Raw genomic sequence first — 24,284 nt, 5'->3', positions numbered from 1 at the left:
TTTACAAACACTGAGGATTATGTGTGCGTTGTGTGTGTGCATATGTCTAGATGTATAAAGTAGGTCTGTTTCTCCTCTCTTTCCCAGCCCTGTAAACAGGATTGCATGTGCAGGTTGAATTAAAGTTTTATAGCACAATTAATTTTACACCACATTATTATTATTTTTTAAAAAAAGAACTAAGGAAAAAACCACATGCATTATGGTGCTGTGCATGCCCTGGCACCCCAAGAAACACAATGTGTCCCCAAAAAACCAAGCAATGCTAAATCAGGTACCAGTTGTGGATTACAAATAAATAGTGAACATTGAATAAAATCTCTCCACTTCTGCCCAAAGAGGAAAACACCGGGCAGGTTCTTTGGAATGGAGCAAGATATGTGAAAAGGACAGTGGTTTTCCATGCTTCCTCCGTCCCTTGAAATTCATGCAAAGAAATCCTTATTATCTCCTCTCCACCTGCTAAAGTGCAAATAAAAGTGAAGGGTTTCTCATGCAGTAAACAGTGTCGGTCGTGCATCTGCTTCTGCTGAGTCTGCTAATGTAAACAGTGGAATAGAACTCTGAAAGTCAGACAGAGGACAGATAGTACTCACCTGCTTACAGGAAGAAGGAGGGTTAGTTAGCAGGTCCTACTCAGGCAGGATTCGAAGAGAACAGAGAAGGAAACATGCCAACAGTTAGCCACAGCAATAAAAGGCACAGAGTTTACCAAAGCAACAGCATTTGGGTTTCCTAAGTGATTAAAACGCTATGCCAGCAAAATGACTTTTGTTTATGAAAAGAACCAAAGAGGAAATACATCCAGGTCTGTTCTTCTCTCGGCACGTACATAAGCAGTGAGCTTGCATATTTTGTGCAAAAATACTGCAGACAGTAATTATCAGTGCAATCCTTTGCACATCTGCTCAGAACAGCTGGTCCTAGTGAGTTGAAGAACTGCAGTCTAAGCCTCTGAACTCCTTTCTGCAACAGCCATATAACCACTATTTTAAAGCAAGGAATGAATGCACTGAATCGCCTAACAAGGATTAGTCAGGGAGTTCAAAGTAAATTCTACTCAAAACTAAGCATTTGAGTAATATTGTCTCATCCTTTTATAACTAACAGCAGATATATTTCTAGGGAGGGGAGAACAGACCCTTTGTCTTTTCAAAGGATGAAGGAGCAGTTTGATATAAAGGAAAGTAGGAAGAGACATATTAATACCATATTAATTGCATTGAAGAAAGAAATGCTTCATTCATGCTCTCTCTCAAGAACAAAAGAACTAGGATTTGCTTTGACGTTTGAATTTGGATGCATTTGTTTAAAGTTTAAAAGTCACAAATTCGGGCTAAGTTTTATAAGCAGAGATATCCACAAGCTTTTCACCCCTGCAATGCCCCTTCCTGGTGCACCACGATAAACTAGGTTGTCTTCACATAACCACCCACCCAATTGCATTCAAAGCAGGAAGTTTCCAGGTTTGGAACAAGCCAGGATCTTAAACTGCAGTCTTAAGAAGCTGTGATCATTTGCACGCCTCTGCTGTCTTTCCTTTACCAAAGGCCCAGAAAACTATCTTAGGGTAAGGAAAGGAGGTGGTAGTAGATGTTCTCCAGGTCCCAACAGAGGACTGTAATTGGAACCACAAGTCTGCACAACATTTCTGTCAAGGATTCTAGGACTTTTAGCCCCAGCTCCCAGTGAGATAAGATGCCCTGCCAGGGCCTGGGGATCACCCAACTACCTCTACAGCCTTGCCCTATCCTGCCCAAAGGTAGGTTTCTGGGCAGGAAAATGTGAGATAACAAAGGGCACATTTGCGAGAATCCTTTGAGCTTTTTTGTGAGCATTCAAACCCAGTGCCTGCAAAAAAATTGAGCCTTTGCACACATCCAGTTGGAACGCTTACAAAGGCCTGGCCCCTTCTGAACTAAGCAGCAAGACACTCATGAACTCCTGGCCAAGGGGGCTAGAGATTAATCTCACATGGCGCCTAGAGACAGAGCAGACTGTGTGCTGTCGGTGGCAAGTTGTACTGACTGGCAGGACCTGTGCCAGTTAGAAAACAGGGAAACCCAAGGCAGAATGGAAACTGAAGTTTCCACGTTAATTCAGAAATGGCCAGCCAAACCTTCAGAACTTTCTTGTCCTCCAAAAAGTGCATTTTGCAGAGATTCACACAAATAAAATGGCCCAAATCCAGGGGGAGCTAAGAGGTGTTGTAGTCAGGGAGGTTTATGGATTTATTCACTAATAGCTTTCATTGGTTCCATGTCGTAATAGCTGGAACAGGAGAAAATGTCAGAGGATTTAAAATTAGAAATAGCTCTTTTTGTATTTTGTTTGTGATACCACACTAAAAGGGGGAAAATTATATAATAGGGTCCACCACTTTATATTACTGGATAGGAATGATTTAGGTTACAAAGCACCTTGGGGCTGTCATTTTAACAACAGCAGGCTGTTTCAAGACATTTGGAAGAGACCATGTTTTTGGAATACATTCCAATAGTTAGGAAAGAATTTAGGAAGCAGGCAGGATGGGGGGAGGGCAAAACTCCATGGTACTGTTCTAGCTGAATTTCATTCATCAGAGGCAGATAGAATGCAGGTGACTTGCTTTCCAAAAAAAGGAGACAGAAATGCTAATAAACAGCTGCTGTTAAAATAATGTTGCTAATGTTATAATCTGTAACTCATTTGTTCGAAAGAAAAAGAAAGGGGGAAATAAGTGAAGCGACTCCCCCCCCCCCAGCCAAACTAATCCAATCTCACTACTGAAAACTCTAATTGCTCAGAAAGTTTTATTCAAGAGGAGTAGGGTTGCAAGAGCTAGTGCATAACAGAAAAGAAGAAAACACAAAATCAGTAGCACTGGATACAAAGATCAAGTCTGAGAGAACAATAAGAACCCCAAACAAGCTACAAGTTCAAATAACTGCTTGCTTGCTTTTTCCTTTATATCGCACTAAGGTTAGATGCAACTGCAGAGTTTAAAGCAGGTGTAGTCAACCTGGATCTCTCCAGATGCTGTTTGACTCCAACTCCTATCAGCCCCAGCCAATGGTCAGGAATGATAGTAGTTGCAGTTGAGCAACATCTGAAAGGCCACAGGTTCCACATCCTGCTTTAATCCAAGATAATGTTAACACAGCTGCTTTATTGTGCTCCTGTCTTTAGCTTCGGAGCTGAGGTCAACATCTAGCATCCCTGGGAAGCTGCTGAGCCACTGTCAGGTAGACCACTGCCAATGCCGCCTCTGGGCTGTGCTTTATGCTATTTCTCAGCCTGCTGCTCCAAGCAAAACCAGATGGCTTGGTTGAGGGCCCATCTCCCATGATTCCCCAGTGCCTCTGCACCATACTGATGGCTGCCACCAACACTAGGTGTGCCCAACAGAACTCACTGATGGAGGAGGGAGCCAACTGGAGGGAACTTTGCTCAGTCCTGCCCCCTTCCTACCTGCAGCTGGCCTTGCTTACTTTGAAATCTAGGAGAAAACAGTCCCCACTGCTTGCTCCTCTCCACTGGTGCACCCAGTCCTGGAAACTATTTCTGCAAAGAAGCCCAGGAAAGCTCAGGGTTTAGAGTGACAAGAAATGAAAGGAAAACGCCTTACCTGGTGTCTCTGATAAGCTGAGAACATTTTTTCAAAATCCTCCAAATCCAGCATCTTGAAAGCCCTTAAATCATCAATTTCATGCCAGATTGTGCCATGTATCTTCTCCTACAGTCCAAAGAGATACAGAAACATTCAGGGAACAAATAACAATGAAGGCTTGAAGCAGTGTGTGTGAGAGAGTGAGGGGGGGGGGAGAGAGAGAATTACTAAGGTCAAACCCCAGTTAAGGTCAGCAGGAAAAAGGCAGAGGGAAATTGTGCACTTCAGAACCCCATCAGCAGGCGCCCTGTGCTTCCAACTTGCACCATGGGGCTTCCCTCCCCCCCCATACCTGTGTCCCCCATGTCGGAAGAACCCCCCAGAACAGCACAGGAGGAGGAGACTGGTATGTTCTGTCCCGGAAGCTGACATTCTTGCACAGATGGGACATCTGTAATAGTGCAACGTTGAATCCCACCCTTTGTGGAGCCAGAAACTATGGTTAATGGCTTCAAAACAAGACAGGATATGGAAGACATGTTTTTAAACGTGCCTTATGAATCCACTTTTGTTTGGAAGCCACTGAGCCTTGCTTCTTGGTCTGCACTCTAAAATCTGCTTGCAAAAGAATTTCATTGCAGTTTTTTTGTTTAACTGTGAAGTGTCCCCAACATCAATGAACAAAGGCACTGTTAATGTAAAATTGTTAATTTTATGCTAAAGAACTTGAGACTTTAAAAAGAACACAGAAATGTTCATGGGGGGGGGGGACTCAAGGAAATCACATTGGCAACAATGATGATTTTCACAGCATGTGGTGTCTTATGGTCCCAAAGAAAATATTACCAAAGAGACCTCTCAAAGGCTCCTGGCCTGAAAGTTCCTGAAGTGCACTCAGGCAATAAAGTGCATTAACACTTCATTATTGAACTAATTAGGAACAGCCTCCATTTCCCACTCACAGTCATTAAAAAGAGCAAGAGAAATGTGTTATGCTAGAAAGGAAACAAGTTGATGGTCAGAGCAAAAAGAGCAGAGCTGCTTTTAAGAAATAAGATGATTAGAGGAAGGAAAAGGGTTTTTTTTGAAGAAATACAGAAGTTAAAAAAAGGCACAGCAATGTGCATTTGCACTGTCTTGAGGTGGCTGGTTGGTCTGCAAAGCCGTACTCCCATATCAGTGCTTTTTTAGCTGGTATGAAATACCATAACCTCTTTTTTTGCAGCTCATGGCAGTCATTTTATGCTGGTACCCACAACACTTATCAAGATATGAGTGCTCACACTCATCAAAACTGTTGGTCCTTATCCGAAGTGTGGAGCTGAGATGACCAAAGTTGACTGTGTGCCCCTAGATTATTGGAGCTACTTAGAAGTGCATCAGTTTTTCTGGGAGAATCCTAAATATTTTCTTCATGGAGCGAGAAGCTCAAAAGCTGAACTTTGGAAAACTAAATTTTCCGTGGGAGCAATGCTTATATTCATGAGACAGTACAGGCTCCACCATGATAGTTAAGGACGACAAACCAAACCATCCTTTTTGCTATGTCCACTGCTGTCACCAAAACTTCATTTTTTTCTCTGGCTGTCTCCACTAAATAGCTCTTTAACCTTCCAGAATTGGCCCAACCTATTTTCAATACTGGGTAGAATAGCATGTCACTGAATGACAAGGCCTCAGACCAAATTATTCTAAACCAAATTATGCCTTTACTTAAGGAATTATGCCTTACCTGACAAGTTAGGCAACAAGTTAAACAAGTTTTGGGGAAGCAATTTTAGAGAAAAAAACACTATTTTCACCATTTGAGTAGTACACATGAAAAAATAAACAGATATTAATGGCTAAATTTATATTTCTCTATTATTGCCTAGCTTGACCTTCCTGTGTAAAACTTCCTGGTGGAGGGAAGCCTCCCATTCCCGTGCGGACCCTTTTTACTCATGGGAAAATGGACGGCTGGGACAGACAACTTCCTTACACTGCATTCTCATTGCTCAGTTATGAATTAAGAAATTTATAGCTGCTTTTCATCAGTCAAAATGACTGAGTATTGCGAGTGAAACAAAAGATTCACCTAATGACAAATTATTCCCTTAGCTCCAGAAACATAGTTATGGTCGCTAATCAGCAATATAAAAATACAACAAATTCTTGTTCTTTTGGTTCTTTTTAAAAAAGTTACTTCATCTGTGCATCATTCCATTTCCCCGCTTAATGAGATATTTTTATTCCATGTGAACCTTGGAGAATTAGTTATCTGGCTTCTCTGCTATGCAAAAAGTTTTAGTCCATTATGAGAAATCAGACCTGTGAACAAAATTTCCCAGGACTCCCCAGAGATTGCCTAAGACATAAAGCAAAAAGTATTTGGAGCACACACAATTAACCAGAGTACATCTTTATAAGGAACTGGCCCTGCAGAGAGGATTTGTTTCTCAAATGCATTGTACAATCCCATTGCCTCATGTCACTGTGCACTGACATACTTGAAATAAAGTACAGTCCTCTGGGAGAGAAACTAGAGATAAGCGAAACACAGAGAATGGTCATAGCAGGATGCCTCCCTACAAAATGGTTTGTTTCTATGCCCTCTTGCTAGCAAACTACATCATAAACCCAAACCCAAGCATGCAGTCAACTGCCCTAAATGCACTAATCTCTGTTTTGCCATGAAAAGAGAATCAAGGAAAATGGAATGAATTTTGAACATGGGGATGCAAGGCCTGTTCCTGATCAAAAGAACATGCTGAGGACTGTGATTTATCATTCATTTTTGGCCTGGCTATAGACAGCAGAAGAGACTCATTGCCAAGTCTTTACTTTTTTACAGTGCAACTGGCTATTTCCCTGGCCGAAACCATAGACAAGGAATGGGGAATCTGTGGCTCTCCAGATGTTGCTGAGACTACTCTTCCCATCATTTCCAAGCACTGGCCATGCTGGCTGTGGTTGATGGGAACTAGAGTCCAGTGGTATATGGAGGGTTGACCATCTCTGCCAGAGACCCCTCCCTCAACAGAATACCCTTGTACCCAAGCAAATGCCACATTTCAGGTTACTGTGGACTTTTGAAGGGAGTTCTTGTTAGGAAATGGGATGTGCTTATTTCACTGAAAAGGCAGTACAAGTTTCAGCATAAATTGTTCACTTCCTCATCCTTGGAAGCTCTGAATTCGTCAGGTACATTCATTATGCACAAAGTCCCCACAGCTATCCACAAACATTGCTTTATTTCGTTATTTCCTTGTTCTTCACTGTGGCCCTTTCTTTCAAGTGTCTTTGTCTCCAAATTTTCATCCATCTAGGGCAGTGTGGCGTTTGCCTCCTAGGTGGGTCATAAGGAAAGGCTTAAATGAGTGTGAAGTGATTGGCCAGTGGGAACACGAGGGGAGGAGTTAGTTAGAGTTGGAGTTGCGTGGAAGTCAGTTGGGAGTTGGAGAAGGAAGAGGGAGGATAAGTCTGTGGGTTAGTCAAGTTTTGATGTGAGAGAGTGAGAGAAACTGATAGGAGGAGTCAGATAGACAGTTGGGATAATCAATTAACAGTTATTAGGAAACTAAGGATAAGAAACTGACAAGAAAAATTAACTGAAACCATAAACTTGTTCATGCTTATAAAATAAACTTGATTATTTGTTTTAATGTTAACAACTGTCTGGACTCAGGGTGTACCCGAGAGAAACGGGTTGGTGGCAGCGGGGAAGTGATCATAGTGGTGGCACAGGGATCAATAGACCGTCAAACATCCGGGGACCCTGTGTGATCGCCACAGGCAGGCATGTCAAAAGTCTGTTTCAGGGACCTAATGTGGCCTGCTAGTCGATTTAATCAGGCCCCCGTGGCAGTATATGTCCTAGGGTAAAATTGTAAAAAAAGCTCAACTTCAATCCTAAGAAAAGCTCAACAACTTTGGTCGGCCCTCACGCATTTTCACTTCATCAAATCTGGCCTTCTTTGGAAAAAGTTTGTGCACCCTAGGGGTTTTATTTGTCATTTTAGAGTCTATGAGCTGAAATGTATGCCCTACATTTCCTTCTGGGAAGCAAACAAAACATTTATTCCAGAATGCTGAAGCATTTCAGTTCTATTTCTTAAGCGGCCGGGTAGCCAATGTGGTGCCTTCCACATGGGGTTTCCGCAAAATTCCCCTCATTCTTGACCATCAGTCACATTGGCTGGGGCTGATGTGAGTTGGTGTTCAATAATGTCTGCAAGGCTCCATGTTGGCTGCTCCTGGTATTAAGGTTTCTAAAGAGTCATTTCATAGAAGGTGTTAACCACAGGCAAGTTAGTGCAATGCTTCCATGTGTTCAGTATCAAATGTTTCTGACTGAGTTAATGTAACAAAAGTAAGGGTGTCAAGGGAAATTAGTGAGTTGTTGCAGTTTTCTCCCTGGAAACAAAAGCATCCTTCACCCCAGCTCTTTTTGAAGTCTTCCTCTTGCGGCCCAAGAGTGATGTAAATTGAACAGCTTGACAACAAGAACTGAAAAACATTTCCACATCTTTAAGATAAACAATACAGCTGTATTTTCCTCCTTTGTTAAACAGTGACCCTAATAAAGTCCTGCAACCCTACATTGTAAAAAGTTAGGCCTCCCACTGCGAAATCCAGATTTCTTCATCAGTTATTATTGTTCCTTTTAGGCTGCACAATCTCAATTAATTCCTTGGAATAGCCAGTAGGAACTGGAATAGACATCTGCCAGATGCCATATGGTGTGACACTACTCTCTTATTTTTACTGGTCATAGAAGATGGGCTGGTGGACCAAAGGCTGAACCAGAGTTTAAGTTAATATTTGTGAGGGCCAAACTACATGCTGTGCTTCAGATCTGTGGGCAGTATGCAACTAAATAGTTGCATTAGAGCAAGGGTGAGGAATGGCACAACAGGCCTACCACCATCCCTAAATCTGTTCTGAAGAGTTGGGGGGAAGCCCAGATCAGATCTACAGGATGTTCAGGGTGAGGAGCAGGAGAAGGGGAGAATGCTCTGTTGTGCAAGGAGCAACCCTTGTGCTAATACTGTATAATGATCACCATAGTGCAACACAGAATACAACCCTCAGATTGGATCTTCCTACATTTTTGCTTTGACTGAAATGCAACTGCAGAAAGAACCCCCCTCCCTCCATTGCTCACAGCTGAAGATCTAAGAAAAGGTTTCCCAAACTCGGGTCTCCAATTGTTTTTGGACTACAACTAGTGGTCAGGGATGATAGGAATGGTAGTCTAAAAACAGCTGGAGACCCGCATTAGGGAAACCCTGATCTAGGAGAAGGGTTACCTTATCCCTTTCTTCAGTACTCTCTCCTCCATCTAAGTTGCCCCCCCAAAAAACTGCCCCTCATGGGGAAAACAACAGTATTGTCCTCCCTCCCCAGGAAAGCAACAGCTCTGGGTGTTATGCGTGTTCCGATTTAGGTAAAGGAAAGGGGTACAAGGAGAGAGAAAGAGTAATTGATCATGAATTTTTCACATGGCATTCTTTGCTCTGTGGTGATGGTGGGGTCTCAAGGCCTCTTATAAGAACGTGACTAGAGAGCAATCAAACAACCTGAACTAAAATCAGCCCACCACTTTAAAGGGAAAAACAAGCTGTGTGAGTTGAAGGGCAGCATCATGTGATGCTGTAGGCCTGTGCCACTTCAGATGGGACAGTGAGGGGATGAAATAAATTCCCTCCCACAACATTAAAAATAAACACCCCACAGCACATGCCATGTACAAAATACAACACAAAGAATAGAATGTGATAGCTTTCTAGTTAAAGCTAAAGAACCACCACCTCTGGAAACAGAAAAGCATTCACTAACCAGAAATATTAATCATGGCAAACGCTTATCATATCCTCCCAATACTATTCTTGCAGGCCCCCAAATAGCATTTGCATTCACCTCTGAAGCCCCCATTTATTAGCACAGCTGCCTCCACTCTTAACCAGAGGGGAGGATAAGTCTGTGGTGGCTGCATGCTAAAGAGAAACACCTGTGTGTCTCTCTCTACTTTATTTTCCCCTCCCACTAGTGTGTGTGTTTGTGTAGTTGTTACATCTTTCCTTCGAAGCACTAAGTCCTGTGTTCTGAAAATGAAAATAAATCCCTGTCTTACATTCTCTCCCACAGCCCCACGTGGCTCTGACAGACAAGCACAGGCGGAGCAGCAAATACTTCACTTCATCTTATTTTAAAAGAAATTGGAGGGGGGGGGAGAGAGAGAGAGAGAGAGAGAAAATTCTTGTGGCATTCCAGAGGTCCCAGGACACTCATTCCAAATGCCTGAGTTGAGTCCTGAGTGACTTGGAGTCTAAAAAAGAGTGTGGATTTCTAGGCAGTCACCCAAATTCAACACAGACGCTGTTCAATCTGTGTGTTTTTTCTTTTCTTTTTTAAAAAAGAAAACAACAATGCCAAGAGAGAAACAGGGGTAGGAGGGAATATAGGGGTGGGAGAGGTTACAGATCTTGGACAGAATGAATGTGCCACGCAAAAAATTAGTCTGGAGACTCCTCCAGAAGGATGTGCTATGAAGAGTTTTACCAGGGTTGGGAGAGAATAGGGCAATTGTATTCAAGCATGATTACATAATGCATAAGCTGTCATCAATATTGCATTTTTTCTTAGAAATCATCCCTGCAACTATTCAGCGTTTCACACATCTGAATCAACCTGGTCCTTTCAAAGAGGGGCCATGAATAATGAGGAAGGAAGGAGAAGCATTTTACACTTTATCTTTAAAACCTTGGGGCACTTGAGCATATTCTCTTTCTTGTCGGGAGTATGAAAGATTAAGTTTCTAGAACCACCAAATGTAATGAATTTGACTGGGAGATTTGCAGAACTTCAAATCTCATCAACTCTTGGTCAGGAAATGATGTTCCTGGGCATGCTCAAATGCATCCAGGCTTTAAGTAATATGCTCTCACCTTCAGAAGGGTATGCTTGCCAGAAGGAAGGGTGGAGCCAGGAGCAAAGCCCATTATCAGCTAGGCTGGAATGTGAGACTCCACTTATAATGGAACTACTCCTTCCTGACTGGCATGTGTGCATGTGTGTGTGTGTAGGTCGAGTCCAAATGTCACTCAATCCAAAATCCATCAACACCTCTTTTAAAATATAGAGCAATCCAAAGATGCTAAATATAAAATTAATACAATTGCCAAGGTCTTTCAGTGAGCACCTGTACGCTCACCCACAACATTTTGTGCCTGAAGGTTATTCAGCTAGAAATTCCTTCTCAGGCAAATATCCGGTAAACCTAAGCAACAGTCACAAGGTCTACACAGAATGGCTCTCCTTCCCCTTACCTCACTCAGCTTGGCCCAGTTGAAGGACTTCAGCGGATGAGACGGCTGTGGGGTTGATTTCTTCTTCAGACTGCCAGTGCCGCTGAAGGTGGTGGCGGAGGAAAGGGGAGGCATGCCCATGTTGAAGAAAGGCGGTGCTCCGGGAGGTGGAGGAGGTCCTCCTGGGGGAGGAGGTGGAGCGGGCGGAGGGGGGCAGCTGGAGAACGGAAGTGGTGGTGGAGGTGGCGGCAAAACCTCCGGAGCTTGTAGAGAAGAGGCAAACGGGCCACCAGGAGGTAGCTGAGGAGGGGGAGGGAAGGAAATGCTGCCCCCTTGCTGGAAATAAGAAGAGAACATTCTGATTAGTGTTGCGTCAAAAACAGGTCCATTCTCAGGCCAGATGTTTTGCGTGTGAAAGGGGCAGTTCTGGCATTTTGAAAGGCAGCAGGAAAGAATTTTGGCAAAATCCTTTTCCCTTTGTCTATCTATGTTTGCCACAATGTCAGTGCTTCTCAGTCCTGGGTCATGCCAATGGCCCACCTAGTACAACAACTTGCCATCACAGTGGCCAACCAGATGCCCATGGGAAACCTGTAAGTGGGACCTGAGGACGAGAGAACTCTCCCTCCCTTGGTTTTCAGGAACATTGCTGCCTTGGACCATGGAGGCAGAGCATAGCAGCTCAGTGGCCTTATCCTCCCCACAAGGCCTCCCAAGATGTAGGACTCTTCAGGGAGGCGTCAGTGGAGGGGAGGGAACATGGATGCAGCAAAACAAGTTTTGAAAAAACATAAGGCAGAAGCCTCTGCTGATACTCTTCTGGTACGGTCTTCACCTCTGCAATGTTTTTGTTATATTTCCCCTGCTGCCATCCTCAAAGATGTGCTTTCGACTTCTCAAGGTTCCTCAAAAATTGTCCACTGCAGAACTTCTGGTCAGGCTTTAAAGCTAACACAGACTAACAGCAAATATAACAGGATGTCAGACCTCACATGGGAGCTCTATTCCATCCTACAACAGCAGGAACATTCTGAATTCTTACATCAGGCAAATGGCTGCTGGGGAGAGGGATTTTTTAAGGTAGTGTCCAAATATGGAACTCCCCCTTCATATCCATTTCTCTGGCACCATCTCTGTTATCATTCAGGCACCTAGCAAAGTCTGTTCTGTTCCATCCTGCTGTTGTGGGTGCAGGGGCACAGGTTAGCCTCCTATGCATTAGAGCAGGCTGGAGACACCCCAAGACAGATCAATGGGCAGAGAGAGTTGGGGTTACTTACAACTAAACACAGCACTTACCTTATGGTACAGCATAGGTATAGGTAAAGGGACCCCTGACCATTAGGTCCAGTCGCGGACGACTCTGGGGTTGCGGCACTCATCTCACTTTATTGGCCGAGGGAGCCAGCATACAGCTTCTGGGTCATGTGGCCAGCATGACTAAGCTGCTTTCTGACGAACCAGAGCAGCGCACGGAAACGCCATTTACCTTCACACCGGAGCGATACCTAGTTATCTACTTGCACTGCGTGCTTTCGAACTGCTAGGTTGGCAGAAGCAGGGACCGAACAACAGGAGCTCACCCCATCGCGGGGGATTTGAACCGCCAACCATCTGATTGGCAAGCCCTAGGCTCTGTGGTTTAACCCACAGTGCCACCTGCATATTGTACAGCATAACACATGCATAATCCCACAAAGAATAAACTACGGTAAAACTGAAGCGATGAGCAAAATAAAATAACGGAAAGCATTTGATGTGTGGCTACTGATTCTATTTTCTTTATCAGAGGACTTACAAACCTTTCAGCAAGGGTATAACTACTTGCAAACTTGCAAAGGGCAGATGTACAAAATTAGAACTTCACTGTATCTCTTGTGTTTGTGCATGCTATGGAAGGAGAAGAAAAATCTCTGTATCCTACCGAGAACTCATTGAGTTGTGTTACAAGGTCGGTCATTTGGTCCCGGGTTTGACGTAGCTCCAGAGATTCCTTTTGCAGTTTGTCCTTCATTTTATTCAGCGTCTTCATCATTTCATCTTTCTCCTGGGTCTTTATCTCACATTCCCTTTCTTTCTTCTCTAGCCTACTCATCAGCTCAGCATGCTCTGCCATGGAAAGAAGACCAAAGTGCGATGAATGATTTCAGACAAGCTACTCAGTCAAAAGCCATGAATAAAGGGAACAATGGGCAAGAAACATAATTGTAAACTTCCAGACATTCTAAAGGCTGATTCTTGATAGCTCAGTTGGTTAGATTGTGGTGCTGATAACACCAAGGTTTGATTCTTGTATGGGACAGCTGCATATTCCTGCATTGCAGGTGGTTGGATTACAGGGGTCAGCAAACTTTTTCAGCAGGGGGCCAGTCCACTTTCCCTCAGACCTTGTGGGGGGGCTGGACTATATTTTGAAGGGGGGGAATGTACAGATTCCTATGCCCCCACAAATAACCCAGAGATGCATTTTAAATAAAAGGACACATTCTACTCATGTAAAAACACGGTGATTCCTGGACCCTCCACGGGCCGGATTGAGAAGGCAGTTGGGCCGGATCCAGCCCCTGGGCCTTAGTTTGCCAACCCATGGATTAGATGATCCTGAGGGTTCCTTCCAACATTACAATTCTATGATTCTATGATTATAAACGGCTTTTAGAAGACATCTGAAGGCAGCCCTGTTTCGGGAAGCTTTTAATGTTTGATGTATTATAGTACTTTGATATTCTTTTGGAAGCCGCCCAGAGTGGCTGGGGAGGCCCGGCCAGATGGGCGGGGTATAAATAATAAATTATTATTATTATTATTATTACTTGGTGTCAGGGGTTCAGGGACAGAGGCACAGGGGAGGCAGGAGATGGAGAGCGATGGGGAAGAATCCCAGGACGCCGAGGAAGAGGATGGCAGTGGGTCAGAGGATTCCATGAGCCTCTCCAGCGAATCTGAGGATTCCCAAGAGGGGGCGCCTGTGGGCAGGACAAGGGGAGTCCCAGGGGGGACGCAGCGAGGGCAAGGGGCCAGCAGGGGATCCCAAAGTGGCAGCTGGGAGTCAGGACCAGCTTCCCCCCAGAGCGCAGCGAAGGGGGAGGAGGTTCCAGTGTGACAGGGGAAGCAACTCCGGCAGCAGAAAGGGAGGGGAGATCAGAGCAAGCCATCCTCCCGGAAGGGGAGGGGAGCACTGAGGGGAGTAGCGTAACTGTCAAGAGGAAGGTTAGAAGTTGGGCGCGCGCGCCAAGTTCAAATGTGCAGGCGCGCGGAAGAACAGGGAGCCCGGAGGAGGAGCCAGGTCCCAAAGCCCGCAGGAGGGAGGGAGAGCAGTCTGGGGATTCAGCGTCAGGGGAATCCAGGAGGGGCGAAACCCCAGCGGGCAGGAAGACCCTGCGGAAAAGGAGAGAAAGGAAGAGGTGGAGCAGCGCAAGCTTCTTGAACTGGTGCAGGGGAGGGACTGACTCAGAGGGGACTTCGGCGGTCTAGCGTTACGGACGTGAGGCTGCGCGCCTCTGCTGTGAAACGGACAATGAACTTCAATAAACGTTTCTGTATATAAAGAGACACTGGCGTTGGTCCTTTGTGAGCTGGGACCTGAGGCAGGCTTGACACTTGGTTTGTGGAGTTGCATTAAAACTAGAAGGTAACCTGTAGCTCTCCAGGTGTTGGATCACAGTTTGTCTCATCCCTGACCACTGGCTATTTTGGCTGGGGTTGACGGGAGCTGGAGTCGAACAATATCTGGATGGCCACAGGTTACCCACCTATGATATAGATGCAGGTACAGTTTTTGAAGAGAATCAGCAGGTGTTTTCTAATGAGGAGACATCCCAAAAACTGGAAGCTTTATCAAAATGTCAGAATCAGATTTGCATTCAAATGCTAGCTCACCCAGTAGGCAACTGGGTTAAGTCACCTATCCTTTAGCCACAATTCACATCTATAAAACAGGAACAATAGTGGCCTACACAATCATGCATCCCTAGAACCCTGTCATTCACTCCACTGCTTGGAGATCTGTGGTTCAATCAGATTCCCTCTCTATTATCCAGAGTATAAGATGGCCACATACCTTTTCGGAATTTCTCTGCCTGATCTCTCCACTGTTTCACTTCATTCTCATTTACCAACCTGAATGGAGATAAAGCCAGATCAGCTTAGATCTATACCCAAGTAATTAAATACAAATATTCCTAGGAGAATAGAAAAAACCAGCTAATTTCTGGTGGGATTCATTCTCAATACTATTACTAACCTACTAAGGTAAAATTAACATTCTCAATGTGAATGCAAATTGTACCAGATGAGAAGGTGACATTTATCCACAAAGAACGGTTATCTCCATGCTGATGAAATGTCATATAAAAGCAGGCCTTGTCCTTAACATGCTGCATAATATTCGGCTATTGGCAGTTAGCATGCTTCTTACATTTTAATGATGTTCTTGACATTGAAGTTCTCCAAAGGAGCTATATCAGGATCATCCCCTCGCTCATCCTGAAGAACAATTTGCTGCAGTATCCTGTCTAACAGCTGCCATTGTTGAAACGTCCCCCCATTTCGTTTATCTGCAACGACAAATGTCAGTGAGGAGGTGCATCTAGATAAATGGCTTTGATGAAAATCCCTGCAAATTTTCATTGAATGCTAAGACTGAGCCCTTCTTGATGACTTGGTTCCTATTGTGGTTACTTCAGCCATTCATTATTTTAGTGAGTTCCCTTCAGAGCCACACTGGATGTGATCATAAGGCAGGAAGAGGAAGCAGCAGTGCAATCCTAACCATATCTCCACAAAAATCAATACTATCTAGTTCGGGGCTTCAATGAATTCACTTTGAAAGAGAACTTTGTGGAGATGCGCACCAGCTCCTTTATCTTGTGTTCAAACCTAATTTCTGAAACCAGCTATAGTGGATAAGGAATCTCATATTTGCTACTGAAATCAAATTTCTACTTCAGTGGAAAAGATGACCAAATATTCCTGGCGGATATTAATCCTACACCAAGCCTTTGCCTAACTGTACTGATTGGAAGCAACTAATCTGCTATTACTAGGCCATTCAATCAGATGGCTTTCAATCCCCATATTTGTATCATATGCCTCAAAGAGAAATTACTAATTTGATTTTCTAATTAAGGCATGGGAACTTTCTACTTATCCATTCCCATGCGGTGCCAAGCAAAAACCAAGCCTTTTCTGTGAAATTCCCACTTAATAGCAACAAGAGTTTTCTCTTTTTTAAAAAAAAAAAACTTCATTCTGTGTCAATTAAAGGTGGCACCTGTTTCTCAGACCCTGAGCACAAATGTCCTTTCTTGCCTTTCTTAATAAACAATAATTTAATCAAGAAGGATTTGGTTTCCAGTTGGACAGCATCCATCTACTACTTTTTAAAGAAGTGGCTGCTTCATGTTTGGAGACCTTAAGTGGAAACAAAGAAGAATAAGAAGAAATATGAGAAATCCCTCGTGCAAGCATGCAAGAGGCATTATCATAAGGACATGCTCCAGTCAAACAAAAGCACTCAAAGAGAGTGCAGTGCAAGTCTAGTGAGGGGTGTGGCTTTAGGAAAGTCCCAAGGACTGGACAGAGAGGCCTGGAGGGTCTCATTCAGACCCTAGGCTTGAGATTCCTCACCCTTGCTGTATACTAAGCACCTACTCATACTGGATAACTCATCTGGCTTCTTTCACCAGCCAATCCTCAAATACTTTCAAGAATATTTTCAATGGTCATATTAGAGACTTTCATATGAATGGACTTGGCTAGGTTTCTCACTAAACAACACAATGGAAAGTAGGGCTCAGGAAAAAAAGAGTGGATTGACTAGAGTTCCACTATAGGGGAGCCCAATTCTCTAAAGCTCCAGAAAGGTAAGAATTCAACAAGCCATACTTCTGTCATTCAGAAAATCTTCCCAGTCAGGGAATTCTGCAGTACCCACAGGGAGAAGAAATATACTCACAAGGCATTTGCAAGCAGTGCTGGAGTACAGATAGTAAATATGGATAAGCATCTGTGTGCTTCAACCTCTTCTTGATCATCTCAAACATCTGTGAGGCGCTCTTTGTGTCAATATGTGCCTATAGCAAAATGAAACATGGGAAGGTGCAGAGTAAAAGAGAAATCTCCTAGTTTTGAAATCCTATGAGGCATCTAGTATTAAAACCTCAGAAGGACTGAAATGCACACCACCATTTGTGAAGATATGCTTCAAACTGAAAAAGAGGGGGAAGGAATCTTGGCAGTGATGGGTTACTTTGATGACAAATTAAGTCTAAGGCAATTAGGGACAGAATATGGTTTACAAGGCAAGACATGGGGATGGTTGTTGTTGTTGTTGTTTAGTTGATTAGTTCGTGTCCGACTCTTCGTGACCCCATGGACCAGAGCACGCCAGGCACTCCTGTCTTCCACTGCCTCACAGAGTTTTGTCAAATTCATGTTGGTCGCTTCTATAACACTGTCCAACCATCTCATCCACACGGGGATGGTACAAGTGCACTTAATAACACCTTGCTATCAGCAGCACCAAGTGGTGTGTGTATATGAGAATGAGCTGCATGCTGAACACAAGAGGTAGCATTTTTGTATCACTGAACACTGAGATTTTGAAGGTCAATTCAGCTCAGTCCATAGTACTGAAGGAGCTAGTTCCTCACTGCAATATGTCGTGCTACTCCACTTGCCTGAGAGAGGAGGAACCTGACTTTTAGTGGTGCTACTCCGACCCGGCAGATAAATTTTGGAAGGATGGGGGGGGGGGATACAAATCCTGTTACACCCCATGAGAACTGCCCTGTGTGGTTCTACACAACCAGTCTTTTTCTATATGGAATAAATGCTTTATAGCTGACAACAGGAAAGGTTTACGTGCATCAAAAAATTATATTGCTTCTGCAATTTAAAAAAAACCCACCTTAAACCTAAGGGACAAGCAATAAAAGCAGTATAATTCCATAGCTATAGTGTTGACTGAAATCATGAAAGCACCATACGTTGTTGTTTTGGTGTGCTATTTGTTGCTTGTAAAAAGAAAAAAAAGAGCTTCACTGGAAACTCAAGAGCTAATCTGGGGCAGGTGCTTGGCTCAAAGAGCAGGGAGCTGTCCACTGGGACTCTATAATTGATGGTGCTGAATTTAGAAGCTCCATGTATGGTTAAATAACAGAAGCTTACATCATCGAGTCAAGAGAGTATGAGACCGGAGCAGTGTCACTCCAAACATCTAGCTTGTAGGGACATTCAATTTATCCCACAAAGGAGCATCTTCCAGCTCTAAGTGAGTAAAGTCCAAGATAATCTAGAAAACAAGACTCCAGAATGTAGGCGGACTATAGGTCCAAAAGACAGGGAAAAAGCAACAGCAACAGATGGAAGGGGACCAATCTGATGAGCCAAGCCAGTAGCTTCCACAACATCCAAGTCCAAGCCTGTTATGGCTCTCCAGTACATTTGCTAAATACTTGGAACAGGCAACCACATTACAAACAGGTGAAGAAACAGCAACTAGACAGAGGAGCTTTAAGTATTTGGTGCCATGAAGTTGAGAGACAGAATCCTGACATCATCTAAATTCATCCAGTGCCACCAGTCAACATTGCTGACTGCTTTTTTTCGTCTGCACTGTAAATAAGAAACAGAGCAACCCATATCTCTTTAGTTGTGAGAAAATCAGATCCTCACCACATGGAAAAATGGGAGGGGGGGAATCATATAAATTTATACTAAACAGCCAAAGCAAACAGGAAAGCTTTTCTGACTTTTTTTAAAAAATAAAAAAGCCTTTCCAGAGAAACACTCACCACTTCGAACCTCTTTGCAAGTTCCAAGTCATCTTCATTTCTTACCATCTCAAAGAAATCTAAGTGCCTAGAAGACAGAATAAAATAAAGTCATACAATCCACCTCTTGCTTGCAATAGTGCAAGCTGGGTGAATGGGGAAAGACTGTTTTCCGCTGAAAGAAAGGATAAAAAGGGAAAGGGCTACCTTTCCCTTAATTCAACTTGGTCTGATGAGCTTATATTAAGTTTTGACTTTCACAATGTTATGCTTCCCACAGAATAAAGTATTTCAATGCTTGTTGAACTTTAAATCCAAAATAAATGATAAATACATAATGAGAATTGGGAGTGGGACCTACCGAGAAGCTGTTAGAACAGACAACAATTGACAACTCCCATCAGCTTCAGCCAGCATGGCAAGTTGGGATGATGGTAATTGTAGTCAAACAACATTTACAGTGAAACAACATCCCTGAAATGAACTAAGGTGTGCATACAGATAATTTAAAAGTGAATGTGCAGAGAGTTTACAGTAGATGTGCATTGGACATGTGTTTGTTGGGATCACATCCAGTCACTTAAGATTCCAAGCTTTGCACTACAGAGTCTGTGGGCCTTCAATCCATGTTGATTGACCCTCCCATCAGTATGACATATGGATACAACATCTCAGAGTAGACTCTGCTGCTTGTGAAATCCAAGGTGTAGCTATCAATAGTAATGTTGCCCGAACTCCAGAAATTACCTGTACTGGAATATACATTTGCTCACTATCTGAAAAAATGTGCATGCACACGAAAGCTTATACCCAGAACAAACTTAGTTGGTCTCTAAGCGTCTACTAGACATTTTTTTATTTATTTCAACTGCATCAGACCAACACGGCTATCTATCTGAATACATTTGCTCAGTATGTGTATGTGTGAATTGTCAACATCAAGCCAAGGGGAATTTGTCCATCACTGGATATTGAGTACACAACAGCCTCATATTTTCCCAGCATATATGGCTCACCTATCCAGCGTTGCATTTTCATGTCCTCTGAGCTTGTCAATAACAGGTTGAATGCCCAGCATTAAAAACTCATATCGTAGGTGCAATCGAAATTCCAAATTGTCCTAAAGGAAAAGGAAAAAAAATAGATCAAGTCATCAGAGGGGAGGGGATCAGGCTGATTCCAATAACTGCTATTCATCAGTTCCTGTTGTTCCTATCAGCTATCCCACTGTGCTTCACCACCGAGCTAGGGGATAGATACCCTACTTTTTAAAAAGACATGCTCAAAGTGGCTTACAAATAATAAAATATACATATAATAAAACCAAACCCACATAATGCAACGAACTCTGTTAAAGACTTACCTCACCAGTACCTGCATTCAAAACAGCATTAATAAAGGACATGATGGCAGTTTTGAGATTCACTTCATCTCGATATCGCCCCAGGCTCCGGTCGAGCTCATTGAGTAATGACTGCAAATGAAGAGCAAGAGAAAATAATGCACTCTCTACCACTGTAATGCTGAATTTCATTATAGCTCCTGCCCAGAAACACACAGAGCACAAGTTATTGTTTAAATAATTAGAAGAGAGTGAAGAGAGGCTATGAGAGAAGCTTATGAATGCAAGACAAACATTTCTGCTTGATAACCTAAAATGGTTCAAAAACGTATTTTCTGCTTTACATTATTTGCTTGTTGAAGCTTGGAATATTAAAGCCATCAGTTGGATTCCCATGATGGCTTATAAAACAACAAACCAAATTATAACAAAATATGAAAACAAGAACTTTGAAACACCACAATATAAAAAAGGGATGGGGAATGTCTGCCCTGTGCGACAAATTTGACCTGGCACAGGTCTCTTCTAACAATGTGTTAACTTTTTGTTTACAAAATTATCAATAATATAGAACTACATTTAAATGTAACAGATCAAGGACACAATGCCCCATTCCCTTCAAAGAGCTAGAATTTTCAAACAGTTATGTCCTCTTCCCAAGGAAGTCTGGGAATTATCTCCTCAGCAGAATTGATGAAATACAGGTCCCAGAATTCTTTGAGGGAAACCATGATAGTTTGAAGTGGTATGATACTTTTTTAAATGCATAGTACACATGGGGCCATAATGGTTTTTCCAACTGTTGATAATGGGTGGGAAAATAAAAAGCTAAATAGCGATCAGCAAGAAATGCTGCCCTGGGTCGCTCTTAGGATTACTATACATATTATAAATCAATGCCAAGAAAGATAAAACCAACTAAAATTATTCAGTTCATTAATTGCACTAATATTTATGCACGGCATTACATTGGAGCTGAACATGATCTTCATGCCTCACTTCATGAAAGACAGAAACATGAGGCAAAACTACCAAAGAAAATAAGGTCTTAAGTGCTGTGAAATTTTGCATTGTGAAAGTTATCTGTTTTTATTGTTGCTCCTAGTGGTGGAGTACCATACCTACAGAAATCACTGCTTTCTATTGGATTAGTGCTGGTTTATGCAGATGCTATTCTTTAGGCCAATTCCTCCTCCTCCTCACTGGAGTAGCTTAGTAACAGTGAACAGTTGAGACCATGAGGCTATGCCGCAACCATCGCAGACGTCTTGTCGCTGACATTATAGATTTGTCTACTTGACCATTTTCTAGAGTTGTTCTTCATAGCTAATGTGTAATTAATGATACAGAATCCAATATTTTTTAAAGCAGGATGTTTGATGGGATATGGGCTGTAACTCAGCAGAATATCACATCTCTCTCTCTCTCTCTCTCTCTCTCTCTCACACACACACACACACACACACACACACATCCCAACACATGACCTCCTGCCCATGAATAGGGGGCTACACGTGACCAGGAAACTTGATTGTGTGGGTGTCCCAATCACATGGATTCCCTATACACATACTGGAACCTGTTCACTGGGCAAGTCCTTCTCACAAGTGGTTGGGTGTGTATGCATGGAGATGCTTAAAGTACAGCCCCATTCCTCTCTACATGCACTTTCACCCTTCATTACTTTCAGAAGACTGTTACAGATTCACAGTGTGCACCCTTCAAAGATCAACCGGCTGCGCAGAAGCACTAAATCAAATTGCTCTTAGCATAGAGTCAGCTAATTTGACAACAAAGACCAGATATGCTGAGTAAGGATTCTTCCTTCCTGCTTAATAAGTTCCTTCACCCCTTGCTGCTGGACAGGATTGATACTGATCCATAGTTGCTTTTCTGTCACGCTTGAAACTTGGAAGTTGGGACAAGGCAGCCAATGGTTATGATAGCGGGGGGGGGGGGGCAGCAAAAAGCCAGGGGCCTACAATAAATTTGAGTTCACATACTTCCATAATGGGATCCTCAAAGGAGCATGTTTTACCTCTGGAGACTCTATCTAGCACTCTGCTTCTACACACATATTTTTCCAGGGGCGGGGGATCACCTAACAAAGTATTTGTCTACATATCTTTACTAACACACACACTTTTGCTCACAATTTCCCCTTATATATTTTGCAAATGTTGGTGCCCTGCAATTGCAAAATTTTGAGAAGCGTGAATTTTGAAGGATAACTGCATTTCAATTCACACATTGGTCTGGGAAGTGATAATTAGGTGGGATCGCAATAAAATGTGAGCCAAACTAATTATGCTACCATCACCCAAATCCCTATTTGAAATTCAAAAAATCCAGGGAGAGACCTGAAGACAGTGGATTTTAGAAGTATCCCTAAGAGTTGCTACTGGAAGCAGTAGAGACATGCATGATAGACGATGCCCCCATATGAAGTCAGTGGGGAAAGTTAATTTAGAGCTGGACTGGTGTCTTTTAAGACTTAATATTATTAAACAGATTTGAGTTGTTCTGGGACATTAATGCACTAGCTTCAGTTGAAACACAGTCCATTTCACCTCCACTCTGCTCTAGGTTTTCATCTCTAAGCCTGTTCTACAAACTGTGAATGTTACTTCTCTATTCCTTGGTGGGCAAATCAAGAACAAGACTCAGCTTTGTGTTCCCCGCCATCTGAACCTGTCTCTGACCTAAGCTATTTTGGTCTTCAACCAAATTCAATATTTTCTCATTTGCCAGGACCATTTCTTCAAGTTGTCATCATTCTTTTTTTATTTATTATGTTTTATTTTAAAAGGAGTAAGCACTTCAAACACTGCAAGTCAAATAAAAGCAACCAATTCAGCAAGCTGCAGAAACAGACAGAAGTGGGCAGGGGGTGGGAGAGATGGTCAATCCTATTCCTTTGGACTCAGCAGAAGTTTTCAGCATATGCAAATGCAGTCAACATCTGCCACTCTAAAATTATGTGAGTGAGGAGAGGAGAGCTCAGAGCTTCTCTCTTGCACCTCTGACATTATTGGAAGGACTTGAGTTTTTTTCTCTCCTTCTAGACAGATGAGGCCTTACATTAACTCATAACTACAACATTAACATTAAAAAAAAATGAAGGTAGAAGGAACAAGTGGGAATATGAAAATAACTTCTGAACAAACATAATGTGAATGCTTGCAGAATCACAGAGAGACAGGAAAAGTAGAGAGCAAAAACAATCAGAGGGCCGAGACTTAACTAATATTCCAAGTTGTGGATTTCCTTCCCAAAAGAAGTTGAATTAGGCCCATCCTACACATTTTAGGCTTTTAAAAATGTAAAAAATAAATAAATCATTAATTTCTCTGGCCTTTAACGATGTTCAATTATGTTAAGTAAAGGTAAAGGGACCCCTGACCATTAGGTCCAGTCGTGGCCGACTCTGGGGTTGCGGCGCTCATCTCACTTTATTGGCCAAGGGAACCGGCGTACAGCTTCTGGGTCATGTGGCCAGCATGACTAAGCCACTTCTGGTGAACCAGAGCAGCACATAGAAACACCGTTTACCTTCCTGCCGGAGCGGTACCTATTTATCTACTTGTACTTTGACGTGCTTTCGAACTGCTAGGTTGGCAGGAGCAGGGACCGAGCAACGGGAGCTCACCCCATCATGGGGATTCGAATCGCCGACCTTCTGATCGGCAAGTCCTAGGCTCTGTGGTTTAACCCACAGCACCAACTGATGTTTTAATTGCTCTGGTAGGTCCCTATGCTCTTTTCATTTCTGTTTAAAATGCTTTAACTTGTTTTAGTATGTTCTACTCAGTGGCTGCATTCACATGTCATGTTAAACCATAGTTAAACATGGGCTGTGGTTTAACACAAGTGAGCAGGGTTCCTGCTTCATTCCTTCTCTTCTTCTAGCTATGCTGTGCTGGAAGCAACTAACCACAAGCCTTGCCTTGTTATATTGTCCAAACCTGGGTTTGGCTACAATTCATGGGGTGTTGTTGTTTTTTGGAGAGAAATGAATCACCTGCTGAAGTTTAGAAAACAGGACAAGCTGGGGCTTTTGGTTTATTGCACCCAGCACCAGGAGCAGGGAAGCAGATACTTTTGAACAGCAACAGCAGTAAAAGCATCAAACCTAAGATGCTATGAAGCTACATGACAATCTCCTGTTCTTGACTTCTTTTAATATGAGCATCAAGATCACACGGAGTTAACAGATATGGTCAGCAGGAAACAGAATGAAACCATGGACAGCGGATAAATCCTTACCTCAAAATATTCTTAGCAGAGGA

General features: G+C 43.0%; 1 protein-coding gene across 7 annotated transcripts in view; it reads right to left on the bottom strand.

The window, feature by feature from the left end:
• DAAM2 (dishevelled associated activator of morphogenesis 2) overlaps positions 1–24,284 on the bottom strand; it is a 226,984-nt gene that overhangs the window by 57,725 nt on the left and 144,975 nt on the right. For 6 of the 7 annotated variants that reach the window (XM_081186365.1, XM_081186362.1, XM_081186367.1 and 3 more), the window contains 10 exons: positions 20,017–20,127; positions 19,670–19,773; positions 18,675–18,741; positions 16,835–16,952; positions 15,296–15,434; positions 14,939–14,997; positions 12,803–12,987; positions 10,900–11,214; positions 3,608–3,715; positions 597–632 (listed from right to left, as the gene is read on the bottom strand). In XM_081186365.1, coding sequence (XP_081042491.1) covers positions 597–632; positions 3,608–3,715; positions 10,900–11,214; positions 12,803–12,987; positions 14,939–14,997; positions 15,296–15,434; positions 16,835–16,952; positions 18,675–18,741; positions 19,670–19,773; positions 20,017–20,127 — 1,242 coding nt within the window. The remainder of the gene's footprint in view (positions 1–596; positions 633–3,607; positions 3,716–10,899; positions 11,215–12,802; positions 12,988–14,938; positions 14,998–15,295; positions 15,435–16,834; positions 16,953–18,674; positions 18,742–19,669; positions 19,774–20,016; positions 20,128–24,284) is intronic. The other variant, XM_081186368.1, reaches the window with a different exon arrangement.

The sequence above is a fragment of the Podarcis bocagei genome (assembly GCF_964188305.1).
Source record: "Podarcis bocagei genome assembly, chromosome: 3".
Classification (NCBI taxonomy): domain Eukaryota; kingdom Metazoa; phylum Chordata; class Lepidosauria; order Squamata; family Lacertidae; genus Podarcis; species Podarcis bocagei.
The sequence above is the reverse complement of the archived record's forward strand: the minus strand, read 5'-3'. Positions and strand labels throughout refer to the sequence as shown.